The sequence below is a fragment of the Homalodisca vitripennis genome, chromosome 2, assembly GCF_021130785.1.
Source record: "Homalodisca vitripennis isolate AUS2020 chromosome 2, UT_GWSS_2.1, whole genome shotgun sequence".
Lineage (NCBI taxonomy): Eukaryota > Metazoa > Arthropoda > Insecta > Hemiptera > Cicadellidae > Homalodisca > Homalodisca vitripennis.
Window position 1 is genome coordinate 2,350,048 of NC_060208.1, and position 13,516 is coordinate 2,363,563.

The 13,516-nt window shown below is 41.8% G+C and overlaps 1 protein-coding gene across 1 annotated transcript in view; it reads right to left on the reverse strand.

The window, feature by feature from the left end:
• LOC124353474 (glycosylphosphatidylinositol anchor attachment 1 protein) overlaps nucleotides 1-13,516 on the reverse strand; it is a 74,178-nt gene that overhangs the window by 25,408 nt on the left and 35,254 nt on the right. Inside the window, 1 exon segment of the mRNA XM_046803317.1 lies at nucleotides 9,262-9,493. Coding sequence (XP_046659273.1) covers nucleotides 9,262-9,493 — 232 coding nt within the window.

Below are 13,516 nucleotides of genomic sequence, written 5' to 3' on the forward strand. Positions count from 1 at the left end.
AGGGAAAGAAACCGAAAAGACCTCACTCTGATGGATCCACTCCGGAGGCCCATCGGAGGAAAAAAACAAAGAACGAAGGAAATTAAGGGGAACACAAGGAGCAATCTGGACAACCCCAGAAACCTTCCTACAAACAAGCGGTAGCTGGTATAAGGGTGGGGGTTTTACACTCCAATTTTCCCGAGACCCTACTCACAACGGAGCAGATGGAGAAGATCCAGAGCTTCATCCTGGAAGCTATCGTGGAAGAACAGGAGGGTCCCTACTCTCCAAGATTCTACAGTATCAACAGGAGACAAGGGGTTCTAATCTTCACCTGCGAAAACACCGAAACAGCTGAATGGCTTAAAGGAAAGCAAGACTCCCTCAAGCCTTCGGAAGAGGCCAGTCTGAGGATTGTACCAGAGGAAGAAATCCCTCGTGCAAGAATTGCAACTGTCTATCTTCCTGATAGTACACACGAAACTACCAACAAGATAATGAAGTTCCTAAAAGGACAAAACAAAGAGCTATCTGTCGGAGAATGGAATGTTCTGCGTAGGAGCGACGAGGGGAAGTCTGTTCTACTCACCCTGGCAGTCGACTGCGCTACAGCGAACAAGCTTGAGAAGGAAGGTCCATGGATCGGCTACAAGTTTGGAAAAGTTCAGCTTAGACTGAAAAAGAAACACCAAGGAAACACAGAACAACCCACAAGGGAAGAGGGGACTTCAGAGAAATCTGAGACGGTCACCACAGAAAAAAGCACCGCTAAAGAGATGGAAGTGGAGGAGGCCACGAAGGTGTCAGAGCAATCTGTACATACCTTACCTGAAAGGTCTACTCCACAAGCCAGTGCAGCGGTCGAAGATGATAAACCAACCTGTTCTCTCTTCTTGAAGAGGGGACCTTCTCTCAAAGGACCATCCGTCTCGGCTCGAGGAAGAAAAGGGGACAAAGTCTCCAAGCAATCCAAAAGAAGAGACGGGGATGGATCACCTGGGGGAGGTGGGAAAAAGGCGTAAGTATGCGCCTAATACAGATAAACCTACACCATGCAAAGGGCGCAACTGACATCTTGGGAAGAAGGTTTATCTCAACAGGCCTGGATATCGCCCTAATCCAGGAGCCTTGGATCAATAGAGGTTGCATCAGAGGACTGATGGCTCAGGTAGGTAATCTCATATATGATCGAACAATTGAAAACCCAAGAACTTGTATTCTAACTTCAAAACTAATAACAGCCTTTCCGATTACAGATCTAATAACAAGAGATCTGGTGGCGGCCACAGTGAAGGTGGCTTCACTGCAAGGGGTCAGAGAGGTTACTATAGCCTCAGCCTACTTCCCCAACCCGTCAACAAGCTGCCCACCGAAAGGAATAGAAAGACTATTGCAGAGCTGCAGAGACAGAGGTTCGGCCCTCATTCTCAGCTGCGACTGCAATGCTCACCATACGTATTGGGGAAGCACAAACATAAACAAAAGAGGTGAGGAACTTCTACAGTTTATGTATAGCAATGACCTAGTGTTAGAAAATAGAGGGTCAAGCCCAACCTTTATAACTAGAAATAGGAAAGAAGTCCTAGACATAACCCTATCTACAGGACTCAAAAACATACAGGAAAGGTGGCACGTCTCCAAGGAGGCCTCACTATCGGACCACTGTCCAATTAGGTTCGACATAGAGGAGATAGGGGAAAGATACTTGACCCACAGGGTTCCTAAATCTACCAACTGGAGAGGATACAGAGAGTCCCTAGCAGAAGAGTTGGAAGAAATAGGACCCTTCCAGGCAGGCATAGGCAGGCTGGAACGCCTAATACAAACAGAACTGAACTTCATAAGCAACTGGTGTCATGGGGAAGGTCTGCGGATCAACCTATCAAAAACTAATATGATTACCTTTACCAGGAAAAGCAAATTCCAGCTAGCAAAACCGGTCATGGAGGGAATCAGCATTAACCAAACAAAGAAAGTGAAGTATCTGGGTTTAATCCTGGATGAGAAGCTCACTTGGAACTCCCATATTAGAAACAGGACATCCAAAGCAATAATGGCCCTTGGGGCCTGTAAGAGACTCTTTGGATTTAAATGGGGACTTAAACCCAAAATGATGTATTGGATTTACGAAACCATAGTAAAACCAATGGTCACATATGCTGCCTTAGTGTGGTGGCTGAAGGTCAAACAAACAACAGCTGTAAAAAGGCTACAGAGTCCTGAGAAAGCAATGAGCTCCTGCCCAACACTAGCAATGGAAGCGGTCCTGGGTTACACTCCTCTTGGCCAGGAGTTGATGAGAACAGCTGCGATGAGCGCAATGAAGCTTCTAGGAACAAAGGTAATAAATGTTACCTCCCTAGAAGGCCACATGAAGATATTGGAAAATTTTCCTGAGGCTGAAATGCTAACCAAAGTATCTGATACTATGGTTAAGAAATACTCCTTTGAAAAACCATATACGGTCTCTATCGGAAGTAGGGAGGAATGGATTAAAAGGGAGGCCTACCCTAAAAAAGGAGTCCTGAAGTTTTTCACCGATGGTTCACTCCTAGACTCTAGGGCAGGATATGGAATACATGGACCTGGAGTCGACATGGCTGTGCCCCTAGGAAGACATGCCTCAGTTTTTCAGGCGGAGGTCATGGCAATAGATTCATGTTCCAGAAGACTCACACAGTTGAGGACAAAAGGATTATCATACCTAATACTCTCTGATAGTCAGGCTGCACTGAAGGCATTGGATACCTGTTCGATTGATTCGAAAGCGGTCTGGGAATGCAGGAATGCTCTAACAGAGCTAGCAACAAATAACAGAGTAACACTCGGTTGGGTGCCGGGTCATGAAGGAATTCATGGGAATGAAAAAGCTGACATCCTCGCCAAAAAGGGAGCAGAATCCACATTGGTGGGGCCTGAGCCAGGTTGTGGGATAGCCTTCTCCAACATTAAAGCTCTGGTCAAAGATTGGGAAAAGAAGACAAGATACAAGAATTGGAGTAGAGCCTTGGGTTTAAGAATATCCAAAATGTTTATCTCTCCTTATGCAAAAGGGTGGATAGCTCTCCTAGGCCAGAATAAGGAGGATATAAGACTGATATTAGGAATGTTAACAGGACATGGCCCTCTGAGGAAGCACCTTCTGAAGGTAGGCCTTAGTCGGAGCAGCAAATGTAGACTCTGTGGAGAAGAGGAAGAGTCAGCAGAGCACATTTGGTTGGATTGTCCTGCCATCGTTGAGACTAGGAAAAGATACTTCGGAGCATATCTCCTCAGCCCCAAGGACATTAGAGAACAGGAGCCCTTAAACCTGATTGGTTTTTGAGGGTACAAATTAAAGTAAGGGAGGCGAAAAGGTCCTTTTAGGACTAAGTGCGGGGACAAAGTGTCCTCTTCCCTCAGAAAGGAAAAAAAAAAAAAAAAAAAAAATGGCCGATGACCTGCAAATCTATTCACACTTTAAAATTTACTCCATTAATGAATGTATCACCAAAATCAATAGTGACATTAAAAATATCATTATGTGGTCCAAAAATCATGGCCTGAGACTAAACTATGCAAAAACGAAACCAATCATTATTTGTCACTCTCGTTTACGAAACTCAATAAAATTCAATACTATTGAAACGTTAACTGTAAATGGTAACATTCTGCCATACTACGACGAGGTGAAGGATCTTGATTTGACTATAAACTCGACTTTGACTTGGACTGACGCTGTTGCGGAGATTTCTAAACGGGTTTTTGCATCTATTCACTCACTCAAACGTTTACAACGATTTTTACCAGAACATATCAAGCTGCTCTTGACTAAATCACTCGTACTTCCACATTTCAACTACTGTAACTCCGTGATCAATGATATAACCATAGTAGGCTACTTAGTGAGAAGCTGCAAAGAACTCAAAACTATTGTATACGTTACGTTTACGATGTGAGACGGGAGCAGCACATCACACCGTACTATATTCAGTAAAATATTCTAAAATTAAAAAATCAAAGATCCATCAATATTCTAAAACTAGTTCATTCAATATTGAAATGAGGTTTTCCAAGATATTTTTCTGAATATTTTAAATCTGTGTCTCATATCTACCTGCCTCTTAGAGCCGCATCTGCAATCTAGATCTAGTCATTAACTAGCAGACCTTACAGCAGTATGCTATTGTGAGTGTTGAGTCTACCTGCCTACTAGAGCATAATCTGCAATCTAGATCTAGTAATTAACTAGCAGACCTTACAGCAGTATGCTATTGTGAGTGTTAAGTCTACCTGCCTGTTAGAGCATCATCTGCAATCTAGATCTAGTCATTAACTAGCAGACCTTATAGCAGTATGCTATTGTGAGTGTTAAGTCTACCTGCCTGTTAGTGTAGCATCTGCAATCTAGATCTAGTCAATAACTAGCAGACCTTACAGCAGTATGCTATTGTGAGTGTTAAGTCTACCTGCCTGTTAGTGTAGCATCTGCAATCTAGATCTAGTCATTAACTAGCAGACCATACAGCAGTATGCTATTGTGAGTGTTGAGTCTACCTGCCTACTAGAGCATCATCTGCAATCTAGATCTAGTCATTAACTAGCAGACCTTACAGCAGTATGCTATTGTGAGTGTTAAGTCTACCTGCCTGTTAGAGCATCATCTGCAATCTAGATCTAGTCATTAACTAGCAGACCTTACAGCAGTATGCTATTGTGAGTGTTAAGTCCACCTGCCTGTTAGAGCATCATCTGCAATCTAGATCTAGTCATTAACTAGCAGACCTTACAGCAGTATGCTATTGTGAGTGTTGAGTCTACCTGCCTACTAGAGCATCATCTGCAATCTAGATCTAGTCATTAACTAGCAGACCTTACAGCAGTATGCTATTGTGAGTGTTAAGTCTACCTGCCTGTTAGAGCATCATCTGCAATCTAGATCTAGTCATTAACTAGCAGACCTTACAGCAGTATGCTATTGTGAGTGTTGAGTCTACCTGCCTACTAGAGCATCATCTGCAATCTAGATCTAGTCATTAACTAGCAGACCTTACAGCAGTATGCTATTGTGAGTGTTGAGTCTACCTGCCTGTTAGAGCATCATCTGCAAACTAGATCTAGTAATTAACTAGCAGACCTTACAGCAGTATGCTATTGTGAGTGTTAAGTCTACCTGCCTGTTAGAGCATCATCTGCAATCTAGATCTAGTCATTAACTAGCAGACCTTACAGCAGTATGCTATTGTGAGTGTTAAGTCTACCTGCCTGTTAGTGTAGCATCTGCAATCTAGATCTAGTCATTAACTAGCAGACCTTACAGCAGTATGCTATTGTGAGTGTTGAGTCTACCTGCCTACTAGAGCATCATCTGCAATCTAGATCTAGTCATTAACTAGCAGACCTTACAGCAGTATGCTATTGTGAGTGTTAAGTCTACCTGCCTGTTAGAGCATCATCTGCAATCTAGATCTAGTCATTAACTAGCAGACCTTACAGCAGTATGCTATTGTGAGTGTTGAGTCTACCTGCCTACTAGAGCATCATCTGCAATCTAGATCTAGTCATTAACTAGCAGACCTTACAGCAGTATGCTATTGTGAGTGTTAAGTCTACCTGCCTGTTAGAGCATCATCTGCAATCTAGATCTAGTCATTAACTAGCAGACCTTACAGCAGTATGCTATTGTGAGTGTTAAGTCTACCTGCCTGTTAGAGCATCATCTGCAATCTAGATCTAGTCATTAACTAGCAGACCTTACAGCAGTATGCTATTGTGAGTGTTAAGTCTACCTGCCTGTTAGAGCATCATCTGCAATCTAGATCTAGTCATTAACTAGCAGACCTTACAGCAGTATGCTATTGTGAGTGTTGAGTCTCCCTGCCTACTAGAGCATCATCTGCAATCTAGATCTAGTCATTAACTAGCAGACCTTACAGCAGTATGCTATTGTGAGTGTTGAGTCTCCCTGCCTACTAGAGCATCATCTGCAATCTAGATCTAGTCATTAACTAGCAGACCTTACAGCAGTATGCTATTGTGAGTGTTAAGTCTACCTGCCTGTTAGAGCATCATCTGCAATCTAGATCTAGTCATTAACTAGCAGACCTTACAGCAGTATGCTATTGTGAGTGTTGAGTCTACCTGCCTGTTAGAGCATCATCTGCAAACTAGATCTAGTAATTAACTAGCAGACCTTACAGCAGTATGCTATTGTGAGTGTTGAGTCTACCTGCCTACTAGAGCATCATCTGCAATCTAGATCTAGTCATTAACTAGCAGACCTTACAGCAGTATGCTATTGTGAGTGTTAAGTCTACCTGCCTGTTAGAGCATCATCTGCAATCTAGATCTAGTCATTAACTAGCAGACCTTACAGCAGTATGCTATTGTGAGTGTTGAGTCTACCTGCCTACTAGAGCATCATCTGCAATCTAGATCTAGTCATTAACTAGCAGACCTTACAGCAGTATGCTATTGTGAGTGTTAAGTCCACCTGCCTGTTAGAGCATCATCTGCAATCTAGATCTAGTCATTAACTAGCAGACCTTACAGCAGTATGCTATTGTGAGTGTTGAGTCTACCTGCCTACTAGAGCATCATCTGCAATCTAGATCTAGTCATTAACTAGCAGACCTTACAGCAGTATGCTATTGTGAGTGTTAAGTCTACCTGCCTGTTAGTGCATCATCTGCAATCTAGATCTAGTCATTAACTAGCAGACCTTACAGCAGTATGCTATTGTGAGTGTTGAGTCTACCTGCCTGTTAGAGCATCATCTGCAAACTAGATCTAGTAATTAACTAGCAGACCTTACAGCAGTATGCTATTGTGAGTGTTGAGTCTACCTGCCTACTAGAGCATCATCTGCAATCTAGATCTAGTCATTAACTAGCAGACCTTACAGCAGTATGCTATTGTGAGTGTTAAGTCTACCTGCCTGTTAGAGCATCATCTGCAATCTAGATCTAGTCATTAACTAGCAGACCTTACAGCAGTATGCTATTGTGAGTGTTGAGTCTACCTGCCTACTAGAGCATCATCTGCAATCTAGATCTAGTCATTAACTAGCAGACCTTACAGCAGTATGCTATTGTGAGTGTTAAGTCCACCTGCCTGTTAGAGCATCATCTGCAATCTAGATCTAGTCATTAACTAGCAGACCTTACAGCAGTATGCTATTGTGAGTGTTGAGTCTACCTGCCTACTAGAGCATCATCTGCAATCTAGATCTAGTCATTAACTAGCAGACCTTACAGCAGTATGCTATTGTGAGTGTTAAGTCCACCTGCCTGTTAGAGCATCATCTGCTATCTAGATCTAGTCATTAACTAGCAGACCTTACAGCAGTATGCTATTGTGAGTGTTGAGTCTACCTGCCTACTAGAGCATCATCTGCAATCTAGATCTAGTCATTAACTAGCAGACCTTACAGCAGTATGCTATTGTGAGTGTTAAGTCTACCTGCCTGTTAGTGTAGCATCTGCAATCTAGATCTAGAGTCATTAACTAGCAGACCTTACAGCAGTATGCTATTGTGAGTGTTAAGTCTACCTGCCTGTTAGTGTATCATCTGCAATCTAGATCTAGAGTCATTAACTAGCAGACCTTACAGCAGTATGCTATTGTGAGTGTTAAGTCTACCTGCCTGTTAGTGTAGCATCTGCAATCTAGATCTAGTCATTAACTAGCAGACCTTACAGCAGTATGCTATTGTGAGTGTTAAGTCTACCTGCCTGTTAGTGTAGCATCTGCAATCTAGATCTAGTCATTAACTAGCAGACCTTACAGCAGTATGCTATTGTGAGTGTTGAGTCTACCTGCCTACTAGAGCATCATCTGCAATCTAGATCTAGTAATTAACTAGCAGACCTTACAGCAGTATGCTATTGTGAGTGTTAAGTCCACCTGCCTGTTAGAGCATCATCTGCAATCTAGATCTAGTCATTAACTAGCAGACCTTACAGCAGTATGCTATTGTGAGTGTTGAGTCTACCTGCCTACTAGAGCATCATCTGCAATCTAGATCTAGTAATTAACTAGCAGACCTTACAGCAGTATGCTATTGTGAGTGTTAAGTCTACCTGCCTGTTAGAGCATCATCTGCAATCTAGATCTAGTCATTAACTAGCAGACCTTACAGCAGTATGCTATTGTGAGTGTTGAGTCTATCTGCCTACTAGAGCATCATCTGTAATCTAGATCTAGTCATTAACTAGCAGACCTTACAGCAGTATGCTATTGTGAGTGTTAAGTCTACCTGCCTGTTAGTGTAGCATCTGCAATCTAGATCTAGAGTCATTAACTAGCAGACCTTACAGCAGTATGCTATTGTGAGTGTTGAGTCTACCTGCCTGTTAGAGCATCATCTGCAATCTAGATCTAGAGTCATTAACTAGCAGACCTTACAGCAGTATGCTATTGTGAGTGTTAAGTCTACCTGCCTGTTAGTGTAGCATCTGCAATCTAGATCTAGAGTCATTAACTAGCAGACCTTACAGCAGTATGCTATTGTGAGTGTTAAGTCTACCTGCCTGTTAGTGTAGCATCTGCAATCTAGATCTAGTCATTAACTAGCAGACCTTACAGCAGTATGCTATTGTGAGTGTTAAGTCTACCTGCCTGTTAGTGTAGCATCTGCAATCTAGATCTAGTCATTAACTAGCAGACCTTACAGCAGTATGCTATTGTGAGTGTTAAGTCTACCTACCTGTTAGAGCATCATCTGCAATCTAGATCTAGAGTCATTAACTAGCAGACCTTACAGTAGTATGCTATTGTGAGTGTTGAGTCTACCTGCCTACTAGAGCATCATCTGCAATCTAGATCTAGTCATTAACTAGCAGACCTTACAGCAGTATGCTATTGTGAGTGTTAAGTCTACCTGCCTGTTAGAGCATCATCTGCAATCTAGATCTAGTCATTAACTAGCAGACCTTACAGCAGTATGCTATTGTGAGTGTTGAGTCTACCTGCCTACTAGAGCATCATCTGCAATCTAGATCTAGAGTCATTAACTAGCAGGTCAGCAACAAATTAGCTCAAAATGAACCCTTTTACAATGTTCAGAATCAGAGGCACGTAGACTAAGAGATAGCCTGAAACAGCTTCAAATTCCAGATGCTGCACTAAGAGGATGGTGAACTGGAGCTAAACTCATCATTAACATTGAATTAAACCTTTCTATAATAATTACGTTACTATGCTATTACGAGTCTCAATCTTAGTTACTGTCCCCTTTTTACAGTCATTGGTATTTACATGTCATTTATGTATTTGGTACTTTAGGTATACTGAACTGACCACGTTATCGGCGGGCACACACAACAAGGTGGTATCGGACTGTGGGGTGTATTTGAGCAGTAACCAAAGAGTGAAAGCCTTGAGGAACAGAGCTCCAGCCAGCAGCTCCATGCAGGGCATATATATGCCGATGGAGACGTAGCGGTCTGTGTCCGGGAGGAGGTAGAAGAAGAAAGACTGATGGAATCGCTCCAGAAGGTTGTTAAGGCTCCGGAGCAAACCTTCCAGCACACTGGAATCACAACAACATAATTGCCAACGAAGAGACATAAAAAAAAATGTTACCTTGAAAAAATAGGGAACACTCTTTAGAAGTAAACTACTAAAATAAAATTTTAATCCTTACCAATTTATCACAGCTACAACAACTGATTGACAAGGTTCCGGTGATAGAGAATGATATGGAAGACTATGAGGTAGATTATGTATTTACCTTATCACATGTTTGATTTTTCATCTTACATTTTACTTGCTTATTTGTTATCTTTGTCTTTTTTCCAATGTAAAAGGATTTTTAAATCCCCTCACCAGATACTAAACAGAATTTGTACTGAATTTACAATCTTTTAAAACATAAACATCTCATTTCCCAAAGAAATCTCCCTTATATCAAATGTTACAAAACTATTGTTTGTAAAAAATGTTCATTCAATCCCTTTTTTAATATTACAACCGGTTTATAGCAGATACACAACGAAAACAACATATCTCACATTTACTTCATCTAGAAAAATAATACAATTTTGCTTTAATTTATCTAAAAAAATTCTATTGATTTCCACTACCCCCAATTTGAAGTTAAATCTAAGAATGAATGAATGAAAAGTGTAAGATCCCAATGTCAGCATCAGAGTGTAGTCACGTCACTAGAAGGGTTGAGTCTGGAGTGTCTCACATGGCTCCTGAGATCAACTAATGGTGACACAAATTGTCATCAACCAGAGTGTTAGCTACATGTTTTATCACTCTTGACTCAGCATTGAGTGTGGTAACGTCACTAGAAGGGTTGAGTCTTGGGTGTCTCAGATGGCTCCTGAGATCAAGTAACAGTAACACATATTGTCATCAACCAGAGTGTTAGCTACATGTTTTATCACTCTTGACTCAGCATTCAGTGTGGTCACGTCACTAGAAGGGTTGAGTCTTGAGTGTCTCAGATGGCTCCTGAGATCAAGTAACAGTAACACATATTGTCATCAACCAGAGTGTTAGCTACATGTTTTATCACTCTTGACTCAGCATTCAGTGTGGTCACGTCACTAGAAGGGTTGAGTCTTGGGTGTCTCAGATGGCTCCTGAGATCAAGTAACGGTAACACATATTGTCATCAACCAGAGTGTTAGCTACATGTTTTCTCACTCTTGTATAAGTATTCAGTGTGGTCATATAACTAGAAGGGTTGAGTCTTGGGTGTCTCAGATGGCTCCTGAGATCAAGTAACAGTAACACATATTGTCATCAACCAGAGTGTTAGCTACATGTTTTATCACTCTTGACTCAGCATTCAGTGTGGTCACGTCACTAGAAGAGTTGAGTCTTGGGTGTCTCAGATGGCTCCTGAGATCAAGTAACAGTAACACATATTGTCATCAACCAGAGTGTTAGCTACATGTTTTATCACTCTTGACTCAAGCATTGAGTGTGGTCACGTCACTAGAAGGGTTGAGTCTTGGGTGTCTCAGATGGCTCCTGAGATCAAGTAACAGTAACACATATTGTCATCAACCAGAGTGTTAGCTACATGTTTTATCACTCTTGACTCAGCATTCAGTGTGGTCACGTCACTAGAAGGGTTGAGTCTTGAGTGTCTCAGATGGCTCCTGAGATCAAGTAACAGTAACACATATTGTCATCAACCAGAGTGTTAGCTACATGTTTTATCACTCTTGACTCAGCATTCAGTGTGGTCACGTCACTAGAAGGGTTGAGTCTTGGGTGTCTCAGATGGCTCCTGAGATCAAGTAACAGTAACACATATTGTCATCAACCAGAGTGTTAGCTACATGTTTTCTCACTCTTGACTAAGTATTCAGTGTGGTCATATAACTATAAGGGTTGAGTCTTGGGTGTCTCAGATGGCTCCTGAGATCAAGTAACAGTAACACATATTGTCATCAACCAGAGTGTTAGCTACATGTTTTATCACTCTTGACTAAGCATTCAGTGTGGTCACGTCACTAGAAGGGTTGAGTCTTGGGTGTCTCAGATGGCTCCTGAGATCAAGTAACAGTAACACATATTGTCATCAACCAGAGTGTTAGCTACATGTTTTATCACTCTTGACTCAGCATTCAGTGTGGTCACGTCACTAGAAGGGTTGAGTCTTGGGTGTCTCAGATGGCTCCTGAGATCAAGTAATGGTAACACATATTGTCATCAACCAGAGTGTTAGCTACATGTTTTATCACTCTTGACTCAGCATTCAGTGTGGTCACGTCACTAGAAGGGTTGAGTCTTGGGTGTCTCAGATGGCTCCTGAGATCAAGTAACAGTAACACATATTGTCATCAACCAGAGTGTTAGCTACATGTTTTATCACTCTTGACTAAGTATTCAGTGTGGTCATATAACTAGAAGGGTTGAGTCTTGGGTGTCTCAGATGGCTCCTGAGATCAAGTAACAGTAACACATATTGTCATCAACCAGAGTGTTAGCTACATGTTTTATCACTCTTGACTCAGCATTCAGTGTGGTCACGTCACTAGAAGGGTTGAGTCTTGGGTGTCTCAGATGGCTCCTGAGATCAAGTAACGGTAACACATATTGTCATCAACCAGAGTGTTAGCTACATGTTTTCTCACTCTTGACTAAGTATTCAGTGTGGTCATATAACTAGAAGGGTTGAGTCTTGGGTGTCTCAGATGGCTCCTGAGATCAAGTAACAGTAACACATATTGTCATCAACCAGAGTGTTAGCTACATGTTTTATCACTCTTGACTCAGCATTCAGTGTGGTCACGTCACTAGAAGGGTTGAGTCTTGGGTGTCTCAGATGGCTCCTGAGATCAAGTAATGGTAACACATATTGTCATCAACCACAGTGTTAGCTACATGTTTTCTCACTCTTGACTAAGTATTCAGTGTGGTCATATAACTAGAAGGGTTGAAGTCTTGGGTGTCTCAGATGGCTCCTGAGATCAAGTAATGGTAACACATATTGTCATCAACCAGAGTGTTAGCTACATGTTTTATCACTCTTGACTCAGCATTCAGTGTGGTCACGTCACTAGAAGGGTTGAGTCTTGGGTGTCTCAGATGGCTCCTGAGATCAAGTAACAGTAACACATATTGTCATCAACCAGAGTGTTAGCTACATGTTTTCTCACTCTTGACTAAGTATTCAGTGTGGTCATATAACTAGAAGGGTTGAGTCTTGGGTGTCTCAGATGGCTCCTGAGATCAAGTAACAGTAACACATATTGTCATCAACCAGAGTGTTAGCTACATGTTTTATCACTCTTGACTCAGCATTCAGTGTGGTCACGTCACTAGAAGGGTTGAGTCTTGAGTGTCTCAGATGGCTCCTGAGATCAAGTAATGGTAACACATATTGTCATCAACCAGAGTGTTAGCTACATGTTTTCTCACTCTTGACTAAGTATTCAGTGTGGTCATATAACTAGAAGGGTTGAGTCTTGGGTGTCTCAGATGGCTCCTGAGATCAAGTAATGGTAACACATATTGTCATCAACCAGAGTGTTAGCTACATGTTTTATCACTCTTGACTCAGCATTCAGTGTGGTCACGTCACTAGAAGAGTTGAGTCTTGGGTGTCTCAGATGGCTCCTGAGATCAAGTAATGGTAACACATATTGTCATCAACCAGAGTGTTAGCTACATGTTTTATCACTCTTGACTCAGCATTCAGTGTGGTCACGTCACTAGAAGGGTTGAGTCTTGAGTGTCTCAGATGGCTCCTGAGATCAAGTAACAGTAACACATATTGTCATCAACCAGAGTGTTAGCTACATGTTTTATCACTCTTGACTCAACATTCAGTGTGGTCACGTCACTAGAAGGGTTGAGTCTTGAGTGTCTCAGATGGCTCCTGAGATCAAGTAATGATAACACATATTGTCATCAACCACAGTGTTAGCTACATGTTTTCTCACTCTTGACTAAGTATTCAGTGTGGTCATATAACTAGAAGGGTTGAGTCTTGGGTGTCTCAGATGGCTCCTGAGATCAAGTAACAGTAACACATATTGTCATCAACCAGAGTGTTAGCTACATGTTTTATCACTCTTGACTCAGC